We start from the raw sequence: 18,425 nt of genomic DNA, 5'->3' as shown, positions 1-18,425 counted from the left end.
TGTACTCTGCTTATTTACTGCCTGTGAATCACTTCATTTATGCAGCTGTAACATAAAGCAAAGCAGAACAGGAAGAAGTTGGATCTTAACATCCACAGTGTGGAAATATCTTGGCCTGTCTCCGGAGCACAGCATGCATTCAGCAACAGGTTAAAGACAAGGTTTCTCTCCAAATGAGAAAGGAGTTGAAAAAACTTGAAACAAACAAACAAACAAACAAAACACAACAACAAAAACCAACCCTGAAATATCTAAAAAAAGTGACTGGTTTTGAGTCACAAGAACTGATCACAGGTGGATTAGTTGTGCTTGACAGGATTAAGGCAGGTGGTGTCTTTACAAATGAATATTCATTGGAGAGAATTGAAACAAAAGTATTCCAGGCATGGTCTCACCAGGGCAGAGAAGAGGGGTAGAAGACCCTCCCTAGACCTGCTGGACACACTTTTCTTGATGTACCCCAGGATACCATTGGCACACTTGGCCACAAAGGTACATTGTTGTCCCATGGAGAACTTGTTGTCCACTAGGACACCAAGGTCTTTCTCCACAGAGCTGCTTTCCAGCAGTGCAGCCCCCCTAACCTGTATTGGTGGTTGCTGTTATTCCTCTCCAGATGCAGGACCCTGCACTCGTCCTCATGAACTTCATGAGGCTTGTCTGCACCCAGCTCTCCAGCCTGTCCAGAATGCTACCCTAGGTGATCCTGCTTTGGCAGGGGAGTTGGATCCAATGCTCTCTGGAGGTCCCTTCCAACTGCTAATGCACTGTGAAATCCTCCTTTATCTATGTTATATGAAAATCAAAAAGGGCCTCTGCTAAGTGCCTCACCTGAGTCTTGCTATAAATCAGCAGGGTGCTGTCTGAAGATAAGCAGACACTGAACACAGCCTGAACTTCTGAACTTCTAGGACAGAGTGCAGACATAATAGGCTACTGAACATTAACTTCTCTACACAGAGAACTGAAGAACCTAATTTAAATGAGCACACAATGTATGATGCAGGGAGGGTTACATGTAAAGGGGGACACATAGTAGGCATATCGGGAAGTCTGTAAATTCCAGGTACCTCAGCCAATGGGGAATGGGAGAGGGAAATTTGCATCAGGGAATTTAGGATAAAAGGGAAGCTGTACCTTCCAGCAATTTGAGAGACCCCACAGGGAGCTGCAGTGTGGACTTTCCCTTCATTCAAATAAAGTTTTACAGGAGTCCTCTGTCTCCACTGAGAACACAACTTCTAGATCAGACTAATTTTCCTTACATGGTGTTTTATGCTCTAGCTTCAACAAGCACAACATTCCTGACAGTAAATTGAAAAACATAACAGCAAGTTTTCAACTTACTGGCAGGAATTTTTCGCCACACTTTTTCCATCCTAACTTACATCCACATTTTTTGTATGCATACATGAAAACCTGTTTCAGCATAGAATGCTTCTAGTGGGTAAATTTTGTGAGAAAGTAATTTTTGCTTATCAACAATGTAACTCTGAAAAAGGCTGAAAGATGCCTTTGCAACCTCAAGCGCCACATGTTGCTACATGTGACCAGAGACTAAGAGGAATATTTGCAGCCCTGTACATTTCCAGGCTTTTGACCTTTTAAGGTCCCTTTCAAAACAAAACATTCTTTGATTCCATGTTTTGAAGTCTATAATGTAATGTTTCTTTTTTCATCTGTCCTGAGTCAGCCTTGCAAACCTCAGTACTAAGACCAAGAAACACAGTACCTGAAGGTCACTAATAGCTGGTGTCACAGAACCAAAACTGCAGGTTTCTACCACTGCTTTCCTAAGCAGACCTGCTGTATGGGAAGGTGTCAGGGAGTTCACATGATACTCACCTTCACTCCTCTAAGGCAAGAAAAAAGGCCCTTTACAAGTTCCCGCACTGTGCTTTATACAGAGCAGGGTGTCAGCCTCCTTTACTTCGGAGGGTTAAGAGCTAAAGGAATATTCCCTTTTTTAGCCTCACAAGCATTTTAAGGCTAGAAAAAGGTTCTTTGATTCTGTTATCATTCATTCATCACTGGAGAACTAATTGTAGGTGTCAAATGCTGCTGTTACTTGTTATCAATTTATGTTCTCAGCTAGAACATTATTGATCTACCCATTGTCAGATAGACTGGAGGTATTACAATGGGTCACTTGAAAGAAGCAGAACCCATTGTGTATCTTTGCAGAGCATGTCTCTGAAAGCTATTTTATCACAGTTTTGTGTGGTTTCTTTTTTTAAAGGGTTGCTTCCATTTAGATAGATTTTAAACATGCCACTTTCAATCTTTCATTATAACTTTTACAACCAGCTGTGCTTTCCATCACAGTCATGCTGACTCTTCTCCAGTAAAAATGTCTCTAAAAATAAATTCCCACTTTGCTAGGTGAGCACTGGTAAGTGGCAAAATATTTCTGGCCTATCTGCACAGCACTGAACAATTTTCTGTAAGAAATCTTTGCATGGAAAATGTTTGTCTTGGAAAATGTTTGTATCCTAACTTACATTAATCTTTTTGCATGCATATATGAATAATAATTCAGCATGCATTCTTGGAATTTTTTGCTCAGCTATTCACAAGCTAATTCATTCCTAAATTGGTGAATTTAGTCTTACTTATAAATAAGTTTTACTTACTTGAGAAAAAAAAAAAAACAAAATCTTCAAATAACAGAGTCATAGTAATGTCTTTAGGGAAAAGTATCATCTTTAGAATATAGAAGAGCATTTTTATTTTTTCAGAAATAGCCATACATGACTAAAATTCTTCTGTCACTACATATAGGTATTGATTTTAAGGGCAACAAGGCTGGTGAGAGGCCTTGAGCACAAGCCCTATGTGGAGAGGCTGAGGGAGCTGGGATTGTTTAGCCTGGAGAAGAGGAGGCTCAGGGGAGACCTTATTGCTGTCTACAACTACCTGAAGGGTGGTTGTAGCCAGGAGAGGCTTGGTCTCTGCTCCCAGGCAACCAGAACAAGAGGACACAGTCTCAAGATGTGCCAGGGGAAGTTTAGGATTGAGGTGAGGTGAAAGTTCTTCACTGAGAGAGTCATTAGCCATTGGAGTGGGCTGCCCAGGGAGGTGGTGGTGTCGCCATCCCTGGAGCTGTTCAAGAGGGGATTAGATGTGGCACTTGGTGCCATGGTTTAGTCATGAGGTCTGTGGTGACAGGTTGGACTTGATGATGTTTGAGGTCTCTTCCAACCTTGGTGATTCTGTGATTTACAAACACAGCCAAGACATTCTGAAATATACTGTCTGATCGTCCTTTCACAGACTATCCCTACAGAATGGACAAGGTGAATACCTTAGTGGACATAACTGCATTTTACCTTGGTAATACTGAAAATTCCATATGCTTTAACACTAAATTTAATTGAACAATGGCAACAAAAAGATGTAGGTAGAATAGAATAGAATAGAATAGAATAGAATAGAATAGAATAGAATAGAATAGAATAGAATAAACCAGGTTGGAAGGTAGAATAGAATAAACCAGGTTGGAAGAGACCTTCAAGATCATCGTGTCCAACCCATCATCCAACACCATCTAATCAACTAAACCATGGCGCCAAGCACCCTATCAAGTCTCCTCCTGAACACCTCCAATGATGGTGACTCCAACACCTCCCCAGGCAGCACATTCCAATGGGCAATCACTCTCCCTGTCAAGAATTTCTTCCTAACATCCAGCCTATTCATTGTAAGAAGTTTTTTTCATGAATTTAACAATTTTATTTCTGCCATATGACTCAGCTATAAGTAGTTACTTGTACATTATTCAAAATTATATTTGAATTCTTGAAGTGTTTTGGACTGAAGTGTGAAGTGTTTGAAGTGTTTTTAGGGCAACCATTTAATGGTTTATTCAAAATAATAGCTGCATCAGTGTTCTGTAACTGGTGCTTTGGCTTCTTATTCAAGCGTGAAGTTCCTTTGGGTGCTGAAACTACATAATAAATAATTTTGGCACAAATACAAAAAAATATGCAAAAAGGGTAGCAAATCCTGTCTCAAAACTCTGCATACTGTTGCTGCACAGCAAATGAAAACATACCCTTCAAATCCTATAGACAAGGCTTAAAATGTATTTCTGTGAAGAAGGCTGATAAAGTTTGAAGATACTCTTTGTTGTTCACCAGTAAGAGAAAACAGGGTGTTGCAGATGTTACCAGGCAAAAGTCCTGGTTCATCTAGTGACTGAAGAACTCAATATTTGGCATGAAAACTCACAAGGAGAAGAAACAGCAAATGTATATTAGCAATCAAGCAACCAATCAAGCAAACAAATAAATAAACCAAGCATGAAAAACTTCAACTTCCTCAGTATTTTTTTCTAGACTAAATTTCCCTTATCAGATCCTAAAAGTTACTCCTCCCCTCTCAAATTTACTACAGATGAAGGTTTCTCCGTAGTATGAGTATTGCTTAGAGAAGCCTAAGGATACAAGTCCAAACCCATAGTAGAAGCACTGCTAGTTTTGTTTTAGATGGGATGCACTACTGTTTTACAAATGCATGCACAAGTCGCATTTCCCATGCAAGTCAACGCGGGCTTTAATTTTCTTCCATTTTCTCTTGTGCTGCTAAAGGAAGAAGAAAACAGGCAACTTAGATTGCCATGTCTAGCAAGACCAGTTTAACCTGAAGCATTAGGGCCACAATCTGACAAGAACTACCTCCAGTGCTCAGTCACACTTACACAAGTATCACAGATCTTATCTGAGACATTCAACCTACCCGTGGCCATCAGAAGGGCTCTACAGGAGACAATTTTAAGCTGGATGTTACCCTGTAGGAGCTGAAAGCAGGACATGGGCCAAATCTGTGTGTCACAACAGCTGCTGCTACTGCTTCTGTCAGAGGAAAGTGAGGGCCTTCAAAACTTCTTCCTACACTTTCCAATTCTTTCTCTTCTCTGTCACGGTTTTCATGTTCAGCAGTCTCAATCACAACTGCACCCTCCACTCCAGCAGCCTAACAAGTCTGAGGAATAGGCTGCCTACCCATCTGCCGTTATCACCTACCTCGCTACTGGCAGAAATGCCAGGGACAGGTGGGCTCCCTGCTCCCCAGTTCTGTTAGGATGATTAAAAAAAAAAAAAGAGAGAATGAAGCAGCAGTACCCACAGCAAACAAATGTCTCCACTAGGGTAGCAGCTGTGCTACATGTTTTTCTATTCCAGGTACTTGATATCTTCAGGGTTTTCAGCCAAAATGATGAAGGATGAAAAGTGCCAGGGAGCATCTTCCTTCTCTAAAACCTGCTTTTTATGGAAGTGTTCTTTACTTAACTTCCGTTGATTAAAAAGTTGTGTTTATCTGAATGTCCTCCTATGAGCTCAAAGCAAACATAAGAGACAGTAATGGACCAGCAAACATAAGAGACAGTAATGGACCAGCTCCTCCGATCGTGGATATTGGCAGTAGTTCCCCTTAGACTGCCCTACAGGAGATAAGCTTCAATCCTGGCAAAGCAAAAAATCTCTTCATAGTTCAGATTAGAGCGTTACAGATTTCCTAGCTCATGGTAAGGAGAGATGGCCTGAGGACCAGATCATCCTGGCAGGCCTACATCCTAACAGGCCTCAAGAGGTGTCTTTGGACTTCCAGTCTCCAACACCATGACTGGCCAAAGACATACAGCCTTATATTATGAGCAACAAACACAGGGTAACCCACTAACGCAGCCCATGTTATTTTTCCTTTGGAACTCAAACAATTTGGGTTAGAGAAAGCAATTTTCAGTCTTCAAGAGGTGCAAACTGTGTGTGCCACGGGCAAAGAAGGTAAGACATGTAGGCAATGTAGGCAGTAGCAATGATAAACTGGCAGGAATGCTGGCAGAACAGAGTATTTCATATAATGCTAATGGACAATGCCACTGCGACAATGTCATAGTGTGACTAAAGGAAAACACTCTCAGCATCTACATGTCAATTCACTCCAGAGTGATATGAAATACAGTAATATTGTAGCCATGCCTTCAAAACATAAAAAATATGTCAGAGGACATAGTATCATGCTGTGCCAGGGGAGGTTTAGGCTGGATGTTAGGAAGAAATTCTTCACAGAGTGATTGCCCATTGGAATGGGCTGCCCAGGGAGATGGTGAAGTCACTGTCCCTAGAAGTGTTACTCTCTACAACTACCTGAAGGGAGGTTGTAGACAGACGGATGTTGGTCTCTTCTCCCAGGCAAGCAGTACCAGAACAAGAGGACACAGTCTCAGGCTGCGCCAGGGGAGGTTCAGGCTGGATGTTAGAAAAAAAGTTCTATACAGAAAGAGTGATTGCACATTGGAATGGGCTGCCTGGGGAGGTGGTGGAGTCGCCATCACTGGAGGTTTTTAGGAGAAGACTTGACGGGGTGCTTGGTGCCGTGGGTTAGTTGTTTGGGCGGTGTTGGATTGGTTGATGGGTTGGACGCGATGATCTTGAAGGTCTCTTCCAACCTGGTTTATTCTATGTATTCTATGTAAAATAAGACTGGATGAGGCACTTAGTGCCATGGTTTAGTTGATTAGATGGTGTTGGGTGATAGGCTGGATTCAATGATCTCAAAGGTGTTTTCCAACCTGGTTGATTCTATATTCTGTAATGAGTACCCACAGGATGGGCAGAAGAAAAGTCTGCCTGGTTATTTAATTTGTGATTTGAACTGAAACACTTCAAAAATGGCCAACTTTATACAATCAAAATATTAACAAGTTCCTTTGTGAACTTTTATCTATACAGTTTCATATACAGTTTCATATTCATAGAAATACACTAATTGACATTTTGAATATTCTAAACTGTGGAGTTTTTCACTTTAAACAAGCATAATAATAATATATATATACACACACAAATACAAAACATGTAATAGAGCCATAAGTTGACTTTTGTGTAAGGTTTAACTACATTATGTGGTGATCAGTTTCTCTAGCCAGCTATTCCTAGCACTGGAAAGAATATTTACTTGAAAGAAGAAATAGTCTATACAGCCCTAAGACATTCCCAAACTCATTTCAGTTTCACCATGGCAGCACCACAGGACAGCTGTGTCACAGCCACAGGGTTACTTGCTCCTCTGTCCAATTAGGGGCTGGAGCATGATCCTTTTGGTACTGGACATGTCTCTTTGCATGTTTTCCCCACAACAGCTTCTGGCATCCTTTCTATTTACTGCTCTTAGCTAACAGGTCTGGCTGGGTTCAGCACTTACAGTTCTTCCCTCTAGCATCTCTGATCAGTGACAGACTTCTTAAAACCAGAGTTATAAATTTTACCAATAGGAAAAAAGCTCTTAGAACCCTTACAACAATGCCAGATCTATACATCCACTCTTACAACACTTACAGGCAGCACATGTGACAAGTACCTAACTCTCAAGCTGGGTCCTCTGCTTGTGTCTTAACAATGAACCCCTTCCAGCACTGGGTTGTGTCACTTTAATTTCTGTGGCTTGGCCTTTGCTCCTAATCTAGCTAAAAGAGTTTATAGGAAAATCATAGAACCATTTCAGTTGGAAAAGACCTTTAAGAATATTGAGTCCAACTATTACCTAACTCTACCAAGTCTGGTGCTAAACCATTTCCCTTAGCACCACATATCTGTGTCTTTTAAAGACCTTCAAGGATGGGGATTCAACCACCTCCCTGGGCAGCTTATTCCAGTGTTTAACAACCCTTTCAATGAAAAAGTTTCTTCAAATATCCAATCTAAATCTCCCCTGATGCAACTTGAGGTCATTTCCTCTTTCCTATCACTTATTACTAGGGAGCAAAGACCAACACCTACCTCACTCTATCCTCCTTTCAGGGAGTTGTAGAGAGCAATGAGGTACAGCCTCAGCCTTCTTTTCTCCAGACTAAACAATCTCAGTTCCCTCAGCCACTCCTCATAAGACCTGTTCCCCCAAGCCCACAGCCAGCCTTGCAAAAAAGACCAACATGACAAACCTGGAAACCAGAACCAGCAACCAGAAACAGGAAGCTTCTGATGTTACAATCCAAACTACAAGCCCCCTGATACCCTGCTCCAGCCAGCATTTTTTGTTTTAAAGCTGTCGTGACATCAGCATGCAGATTCAGCTGGCTAAACCCATGACACCACTTAAAGACTGCAGCCATCTGCATTCTGGGAGCAATATTATATATCCATAATTCTTATAATTATATTAAACTTTCTGCCTCCATGGACTGTTACATAGGGGAAGCTTGTCACAGTCTGTGCTGTTTAGAGTCTACACATACTCTCAGGGACATCCCTGTTTTTCACATGCTTTCAGGGAAAGACTCAGGATGGCCCCAAAGGATTAGTCTCTGAGAATGGCATGGAGTACTTATGAATTTGGAACATTTTCTTTCAATAGTTCACAAAAGTTTGAAGTTTCTGAAGCTCACACTATAGCAGAATTATATTTGCCAACTCCGTAGAGACAAACACTAAACCCTTTGAGACAAAAACAACAGAACAAAAACCCCCAAACAAAGAAAAAGCAATACAAATAACAATTTAAGGTTTGCTTTATAGCATAACTACAGTATAAATACGTAACTAAAAGAAATATAAACAAATGATACAACATAAAGCTTGTGGAACATATGGCTGGGTAGACACAGCTATGAAAGTAGTCTGGAGGTTTAATACGGCTTAGCTGTGGGCCCTGCAGCTTTGTAGAACAGTACCAGCAGTTAGGAAAACACATTCCTATTTGATTCCTAAAACTTCTTTAAAAAATATGCTAATGATGACTAATCCTTGACTCATTAAAAAGAGAACTAACAAATTAAAACACATTCCTGAATAAGATCTGGTATAATGCCTTCAGTAAGTATACCTTTCCAGGGATACAACAATCTGTATGTAGCTGCAACTGAAGAAAAAGGAAAAGAATAGCAATTAATTTGGGTAAAGGTCAAGCTTTAATAGCAAGCTGTATTATGTGTATAGACCTTTCCTTGCTTCACCTTGTTAAATGAAATGCAAACCCTATTTAGATACATTTCTCTACTGCAGGTGGTAATTGGCTCCCAATGCACTAGATCACATAAACAGATTCCTCTTTAAAATAAACCTTAATTAAAATTAACTGAAGAAGTTTGTTTTTTTTATCCCCTTAGAATGTCTGCTATTAATGTAAACTGTGTTGTAATTTCATACTTCTTCTGGAAAAGAAATGATCAATAAGAGAAGATGAAAGTACTCCAAAGAGATGTACTCTCTCCTACTACTTTACAAGAATAACTGAAATGCTTTGACAGCACAGGTAATACATTCACACCAAACTCTTTCCTGACACATGCAGCACTCAAAAGAAGACAATCTTGACAACTTGTATTATTGCTATAGTAATGTGACAATTAGCATCAAAAGAGAAAATGGCTTGTCTACGATTTTAAAGACACTTTACAATGTTGAATAATGATGTAGCTGAACATCCTTTGGTCAATTGAAATTTGCTTCATCCAAGACAAGCCTGCTGAAGTTTGAGAGACAAGTAATCACAACTGATTTTTAAATGTCAGACAGAAAGTATGTCACTGTGTTGTAATTTCAAATATCAAAGCATTATTTATTGGCAAGGGTTCCCAAAGGAGAGAATGCATTTCCTTTAGACAATATATCCTCCACTTAGAACAAATGGGAAAACTGTAGCATATACAGATACTGATTTAAGATTATCTTAGGCTATCAGGCATATAAAAGGGACATATAAACAGCAAAACAAAAACATGGAACAGTCTCTGGACAGTTCAAGACCCAGAATTTCTTTAAAGAAAAACACAATAAATTAAGGGCTGTGAATTTGCTTGTGGCACACAAAAATCCAGAGCAAAAGTCTGGTAAAGTATTCCTGTTAAAATGTGCCCTTTGCTGCCACCATGTGGGCCTTGTCGGAATACACTTGGGATAAACAGGAATATTTTCTCCATCCCTCTGTAATCTTCTGTCTCATTTGATTAAAACTTAAAGTTTCAAACACAGTCTTATATAATTAAGTTCTGTTTCTTATCTGTTAGGTGTTATACAGCTCAAAAATCACTGCTAAGTTCAAGAATCTAAATTACTTTAGCTAACAAACACAAAAATCAGCAGTACTTTTGATAAAAGATGTACAAGACTTGCACTTAACCTTACCTGTTCAGATGCCACAAAGTTAATTGATGCTGCAAGAGTTCACTGGGTCGGGAACCAGGCAGAACTTCAAGCAATACCCAGAGTTAATGAATAGCTGTCAGGGCAGCACTTCTATTAAGAGTACACAAGGCCTAAACTGCAGGTACCTAGGTAATGTTTATGATTAAAATAGATGGTGTTCGAACACAAAATGGCTCCATGCTTAAGGGCAGCAGGCACAGGCATTATAAGTTAAACACATGCCCTTGATCTGAAAGTGATGAGAAGTGTCACGACTCTGAGCTCTGGTACAACAGTGGCACTTTTTTAACTGTGAAATCTTCCATCCACACTTGCATGGCAGATTTATACTAAGGACATTTATATGGACATTTAATATGCAGAAAATAAGCCTCTTTTGCTGCAAAACCACACTGGAACTACATCCCAGCATGCCTTGCAGTGAGCAGGATGCCAATAGTAGTGGGAACATAGGGGACTGAAACATGGAGTCCTCCAGCCCTGGCTGTGGGCATGTGGAGGAAGAAGCTCTGGAAACATCTACCAGTTTGGTCACTCTACTGCACAAGAGATAATAGAAGGTTAAGGAGGAAACTACTATTCTTACACTACTTTTAGCTTTTTGACTGAGAGACTTACGTTTGCTTTGAAAGCCAAGATGTGCAAGAGTCACTTCTTTCAAAATGCAAACATCACACTACAACCCTCAATATTTAACGTAATTCTGATCTAATCTTTTCAGTCTTTCAACTCAAGCTCCAAAATAGCAATTGGAAATGGCCAAATACAGGAGAAAAAGTGTAAGACAAGCACCTCACGTTCCACTGTAGTGCCCTAAGATTAGCCTTTCAGGCATCTTCTGCAAGGGGGCAGAACGTCTGAGTGTACTCACTGGCACTATGCACAAGTTGCCAGAAAGATAATATCTACCCAACATTTGAATACCATTGCCACACTGTCTTTTGAAAAATTAAGACCATGAGTGAAAAGACTAGGGCTAAAATCAGATCTCTGGCAAACTAGCAAAGAGTAGTATCTACTAGGTACTGTGGAAGGTCTTCAGATGGGAGAGTAACATGGCGCTTGGCACCTAACTGGATATGCATACCATTGCATTGGGCATCACTGGGAAAGCACTGAGAATTCAATAGCCCAGCACTGCTCCAGTTCCCTCCAAGGAGCAGACAGAGTAGGATTCTGAGGAGGTTTGTTCTTTTATTTTCTTTTGCCTTTTTTTACCATGCAATACCATAGCACATTGTCCTAAAATGCCATGCCATTCTCACACCCTACCTGTTACCATTCATTACAAGAAATCCTGTTGTTTTAAAGGGTTTTAAGAAATTCTTCAAGTCAGGAGATGATGACTCTAGCTTCCTAGAATTTCCCTCTGCAAAACAACCTGCATGTTTAATCTTCTGAGGGCTTTACTCTGACACACTAGGTTTTAAGATATTTTCACAGACATCAGATTTGAGTTTGCTGCAAATGTTCAACAATACTCCTGCTTATAAAATTTTGCTGCTTCTAACAGAAGCCTTGGCCAATGTCACTTTTCTTCTCCAATAACCAACTGTGTATTATCAAAAATGTCCAGCACAAGACATTATAAGCATTTAAAGGACCGAATTCACTTCTTCAGAGACCATTAAGGTGCTTGGAGAATGATCTCATGCTCAGGACTGCATGAACATAATCATATTGTTCAAGACTGGGTCGAGGCATCCCAGACATGGCCAGTAGCACACAATGTTTACAGATGGGCTGCACAGTGACCTCCCTAGACAGACAGGCAGACCAATGGCCACCCAAATACCTTGCGGTGCATTCATAGCCCTGTGGGACTGGGTGGCACCCGAAAATTGTGCAGCCACTGTTCATCCTCATTTTTGATCATGGGGTGCTGCCACTAGTTCATGACCCTCAACCTCACCCAGCAACCGCTGGCAACACTCTATTCAGCTTCCAACCAAACTGTTTTTCCCTCTTCAGAACGCTGGTCAAAGAAAATGTTACAGTGAAATTACAAGAGTTGGTAAGACACTTCTGCAGAAGGGCAAACAGCAAAAGCAGAACCTGAGTGCCACAAGAGAGCAGTCAGTATCTTCTCATTGTCTGTAATCATGGAAAAAAACTTCTATTCACTATACGCAGGACGGTGTTGATGGAAATAGCATTGAGTGTGAAATAAGATCTCCAAACAGTCTCTCACAGCTGTTGTAAGAGGGATAAAGGAAGGAAGGACTTTTTTCAGCAACATCGGACAAAAAATAGTATACAGCAGGGAAAGTGACAGTGACAGATTTGACACAGGGCCACTTTACATGGCAGCCAGACTCTTCCTGAGGCTACCTGGGCTTGCTGTGCCGAGGACCATTGTGTACATGTGTGATGGACTGCAACATGACAGACTTACTTCTGCTCAAGTGCACAAAATCACCACAAGACTTGTACCTTAAAGAGCAGATCCTGGGGCCAACGCATATCGCATCGTGTTGTGTTCCTCTTGCAATGTACCTTATCACTGGCTAACACAGACACACACCCATAGAGAAGATGTAATTGGCAGATGTTATCAGCAGTGCCCTTCTTGCTTCTGCAAAACTTAAAATTCCAAATCACTGAGGTAATTCGGTGCCCTCACACCCACTGTGCAGTTCAGCTGCACACAGCTCACCACACAAGATCATATTTTTTCCTTATCCTTTTCAATTGGTTTTACTGCTCTCCAAGTATTAAAACTATTCCAAAGTAAGTGTCTTCTTATTTGAGCATAAAGCACTACCTAACGTTCCTCTGACTTTTGCAGGAACAGCTTTTTCTCCATTATTCTCACAGCAGCCCTGATCTCTCTAATGGCTGCTACTCTGCTCTGACTAACTTGTCTCCAGGTCTCTAAACCTGAGTGAGAGAGGAACTTTTCCTAACTCTAGATCATTTTCACATTTATTCTCTCTATCCCACCTCTTTCTTGAGAAGGATCAGGGAGACCAACCACCTTGCTCCTGAAGCTTCTGCCTCAACCATACTGGGCCTTCTGTCAGTTACTCAAACTATGCCCAGCATGAGCCCTGTGCCCATCTTGGCTTCTCTTTAACTGCTTTCAGGGATGAGAAGTACGAAATAACAGCTGCAGACCATTCTCTTGACAGCTTTTCAGAGAGGTTTCCTCACCAGATATTCTGCTGTGAGTCCTAATGCCATGTCCTAATGGACAACAAGCTACTACCATAAACTGCAAAGTCCTTAAAATATCACTGAAAAAGAGTGACTTAAAAAGATACATTCCAATCTGTCACAAAATTTTCAGTTCAAGTAGTCACACTTTCACAGTTCAGATAGTCACACTTTCACAGATCTGTAATATATATTCAAATTCCAGGAACTTGTTCAGCTTTTGCTCTTTCCAGCAAACAGTCCCTGCCACTTTACAGCACTCCTGGCACAGGTTTCTTGAGCCCTCAACAAAACAGTGCCTCTGCTGTGATCATCCATGCTGGCATGCACATGCAAGACATATGATTCTCCTACTCGTGAGCCACAACAGGATTTTCATTGATGACATCAAATATCTGACAGAAAGACTCACTCTTCTGCCAGCTCATAAGGTAAAATGGAATCAGATACAGGGCAAGGAGCAAACACATGCAATAAAAAAAAGAATGTGTTTCCTTTAGTCTTGCAGACAGTCATTTTAAGGCTTTTATATTAGAAAGATGTGTATTCTGGATGCTAATGTTTCATAGGAGTTAATAGGCACAAAGGTCAGGTTGTTTCTACAGTGACTGTAACCTCCATATAGTCAGACTCTGACCTTTATCATAGAAGCCTGTCTCTCTGGTGCCAGTCATTTCAGTAAGACACAGAGGTGCCCATTTGCACCGAAGTATAAACCACAAAGCAAACAGCTTTCATGAGGATTACATTTACATTACATTACTCATGAAAAGATAGTCCATTCCTTGAATCATAGCAACATGTTGTAGTAGAAATCTTATTTTCAAATGTACAATACAACTTTTAGAGGACTGAATCAAGGGCTCTGTTTGACCATGCAGTTTGAGACTGGAACTGTTTGTTCTCTGTCGGCTTGCTTCCTTGTTGAGGGAATGGATGCCCAAAATGGCTGCAACAAGCCTTCAGTCCAATTCAAAAAAAGGGAGTGTATTTTAGCACATCGTGGTCAGCTTCCCAAAATATTCATGGCAAATTTAGGGCTGGAGCATAACCTCCAGGAGAGGTTTCACCCCACAGAAAGTAAGAGGGCAGATTGACTGACACCAGCTATTTTAGCACTAGGCTGTGCCTATTAAAATATCCATGAATGTGGATGATGATTGTCACACAATCTGCTCAGTGCAGCTAATGGAAACTTGTAACAGATATTGGGAGCAGGAATGTTGACTAGGACAAATGAAGTCTGACTTCCAGACATAAGTCAAGCTTTCAAAATCATTACTACTTAGTCTAACAGCTAGTTATAGTTTATTGAAGCATTAGAAATACCAAATATAAATCCTAATGTAATACCAATAATAGTATGACTGTGCAAACAGGGAAGCCAGAAACCTGCAATGCTCCCATTCTCCTCATTTCAGGGATGATTATTCTGCCTCTTATTGGGCACCTGTTCATATTTAGCACAGCATTACAGTGATCATTTCCTAAAACACTCAGAGTTCTGCTGCTGTACCTGCCTTGCCTGAATCAATACATTCAGCCTTTGTGACACAAACTCATATTAGTCCAGCTGGTCTATGTTTAGATTCATTCAGTAACACCCAGTCTGCCTCCTACTCACCTTTTGGTTTATGTCACAATGGCAACAGGACTTTATACACTGTGTATTTTTGTCGACACACTAAAAATCTGCTAGCAGACAACACCACGGCCCATTAAATAACTCTTTTGGTATGGCTCTGATATTCTGCTAAAAACAAGTAATGTGATTATTTGCATTGTTCTTCAGCTCATATATATACTGGGTTTCAGATGCTGTCTTGCCTTTCATAAACATGACTGTGATGAACTCATTCTGTATGCATTGGATGACTAATTACGTTTTGTTCAGAAAATCAGCACATGAAAGTGGTCTCAATTTTGAGATAATAGGAGAAAGCAAGGCTTCTTAAGTCAGAAAACTAGTATAAAAAGCTCCATGTAAAATAAGTCCAGACATAATACAAAGAGAGATGTTTATCCCTCTCAGCCAACCATAACTTTGCCCTGTCAGAGCACCTTTTGGATCATCAAATACTATTGTATGTAACCAAAAAAACACTACACACTTAATATTTGTGGTTTGGCCAGGAGCTTCCTCAACTTTGGATGCTTCAATTTCTTTTAAGTTTAATTCTGATTTTCCAGAGTGTGCACAATAGTCATATATTTAAACTATTCAGTTCTAACTTCTAATCAAATTTGTTGAGCTGTAATTTTACATTAACAACAACAACAAAATTTAGATATCATGTTAATTAGTACCCTAACAGTTGCTATCATTAGTCTAGGACTCCACTTTTTATAACTGATATTTTAATCCTCTTGGCTGATTAACCAATTAAATTACTACTCTACCAAATTCAGAAAGCACAGGAATAAAATGTAGTGAATACCAACATGTTTACATTTTGGTAAGCTCTTGCTCACTGTAAAGCAGTATAATATGAAATGCTGTATTATAGAGCAAATGAGACCAAAAGAATCTATGTAACCTACCTCATATTCCCCGCCATAATGAGGAACAGATTATAAATGTGAGAAAAAATGAAGAGGAAGAGGATGGTGCTGAAGAACATCGTCATCCAAGACCCATGGTCCTCTCGAAACATTTTCAGGCGGAGCAACTGACCTGTGGTACAAATATTATGAGAAAGAATACATTAGTCAGTAAATACATGCTTGCATGAAAACCAAAATAAAGTTGAGTACTAAACTGTGTTTCTTCTGCCCAGGGAGGTGGTGGAGTCACCATCACTGGAGGTGTTTAAGAGGAGAATGGATGGGGTGCTTGGTGCCATGGTTTAGTTGATTGGATAGTGTTGGATGACAGGTTGGACTTGGTGATCTCAGAGGTCTTTTCCAACCTGGTTAATTCTATTTTGTTCTGTTCTAGTCTAGTCTAGTCTAGTCTATTAAATTATCCCACTGTGTGTGGGGAGAAGAAATTTAGCAGCATGCAGCTGAACTACTCCTCTGCAGTTAATCAAGAACAGATAGTATTCCTACAAGGTTATTTCCCACAAATGTAGGAAAAACTTGTTTGGGCACTCACAAACAGAGTCACAGAGGTGGAAGCCTGAAGCAGTCTGCATCACACATGTGGTTTTGTATACACTACATGTGATTCTGCATGTTGGTTCAGCAGCTTTCAATGTTTTCATTTCAGCCACTAATATCTCTAATCTGCCCTCATGCTGGCACAGGAAGTTGAGCAGCCATGCACAAGTGGAGAGTGGAGTGGAGTGGAGAACTGACTCAGCCAGAGAAAAAGAAAATTTATCTTTTCTATTTGTTTTTTTTCTTTCATTTGAATTAGTTCCATCAATCTGCTGACCTTGAAGCTCAAAGAACAGTCAAATTATGCATCTGTGCAAAACTGGGAAGGAGTCAGGGACTGGAAGGGCAACTGCCTAAATCATCCTGTCTTTTAGAAACTGTTATATTCTAACACTCCAAAACAAATGCCACAGTGGGGAAGATCTCATGGAATTAGTTTAGACCTCAGGGCAAGTGCCACTTTTAGTGCCACATTTGAGCAATGTCTTGAGAAGCAAGTCTATTTATAAATTTTGAAGTGTCATAAGGACCTCAGGCTGTGTGAGATCTATTATTTGCTGGTATTTGCTCATCAGTAACAAAACAGTCATTAAATCTTGATGTTTCTCTGTCTCTTTCCATTAATAACAGACAAATATGACATGACAAGAGTGCTGTCATCATATGTGTTTATCTAGCTTGTGAAAAACACAAACATAGAACAGAATTAGGGACTGAAGACACTTTGGCTCATGAGAAAAAGTGATTATTTGCATTTCTGAGACAGTGACTTCAGGACTAATTGAGAATGAAAGAATTTGCCAGGGCTAGACAGAAACTCCATATATCAGAGGGCTTTTGCTTAAGCCCGAAAGTACACAAAAATCCAGGGTGAATAATCAGTAAATAATCACCCCTCCTCTCAGTAAAACTGAGATAACAATACTGTACAATCTCATTGTTGCTCTGTCTCATGAGGTAGTACAAGGCTGACATGTGTTCCTGTCAGTCATTTAACATCAACACAGGAAATTCTGATACAGCCTTAGACTCCAATACTACTGAACTGCTCAGCTGGGATTACCTCTCTCATCAGTGTGATATGCACTGAGCAAGTATCACAAGCTTTAGAATCAACATCAAATTCTATCAGAGGCCTCCAGTGACATTATGGACAAACCACTTATACTCCACACTCAACTCCTTGATCCACAAAAGAGAAGAATAACATTATTCTCTTTCATACGATATAGACATTTCCTACATTGTACTACAACAAGACCACAAACTGATTGAGCCTGTAAAAAATCATATGACAAAAGAGAACAGACCTTAAAGTCATTCTTACAATTATTATTCATTTCCTAGTCAGATATGTACACCAAATGTCATCCCATCACAGAGAACTAAACATTTCCCAGAGTATGTGAGCTATGACTGTTTCTCTTGGTAATGTTTAATAAACTAAAACATGTCCAATACCAAGTTTTTTATAAAACAAGGTGGGTTTTTTAATGTGTTCTTCAAATGTTTGGAATACTGAAAAGCCCATCAGAAGAAGAGATAGGAATTTGCTTTTGCAAAGCAGAGAGTCCCACAACAGAAGCCAAGCAGGGTAAGGAAAACAACTAATGATTCAAGCAGCAAGGTGAAGGAGAGTATCTAATGAGGAGATAGTGCAGTCAGCTGCCAGTAGACATTAAAATAGGGAAATCAGAGGGAAGATGAGGAGCTGGACAGAAAATATTACAAGATGTGATACAGCAGACAGAGAGGTGGAAAGGTCTGGGATGGAGGCAATCCTTGGAAGGTGGTGTTGAACTGCAAAGTTCAGTTTCAGCATGGCTTAAGGATGGACAGATGGGAAAGTTATTAAATGGGAAAAATTAGTAAAAGAAAATGTGACATGTTCATTCACAGAATGAAACAGGAAGATCCCAGGACTGGTGTGTGCTGCTGAAGAAGGAGATGCAGGTTTGGTGCAGAAAGCTGGTGGACCTGACACAAATCTGGACTATGGACTGAAGTGGTAGGTAGGCGCAG

General features: G+C 40.2%; 1 protein-coding gene across 2 annotated transcripts in view; it reads right to left on the bottom strand.

Moving 5' to 3' along the window:
* TMEM117 (transmembrane protein 117) overlaps positions 1-18,425 on the bottom strand; it is a 231,681-nt gene that overhangs the window by 176,793 nt on the left and 36,463 nt on the right. For both annotated transcript variants that reach the window (XM_054178050.1, XM_054178049.1), the window contains exon 3: positions 15,843-15,975. In XM_054178050.1, the coding sequence (XP_054034025.1) occupies positions 15,843-15,975 (133 nt within the window). The remainder of the gene's footprint in view (positions 1-15,842; positions 15,976-18,425) is intronic.

The sequence above is a fragment of the Dryobates pubescens genome, chromosome Z (assembly GCF_014839835.1).
Source record: "Dryobates pubescens isolate bDryPub1 chromosome Z, bDryPub1.pri, whole genome shotgun sequence".
Classification (NCBI taxonomy): domain Eukaryota; kingdom Metazoa; phylum Chordata; class Aves; order Piciformes; family Picidae; genus Dryobates; species Dryobates pubescens.
The sequence above is the reverse complement of the archived record's forward strand: the minus strand, read 5'-3'. Positions and strand labels throughout refer to the sequence as shown.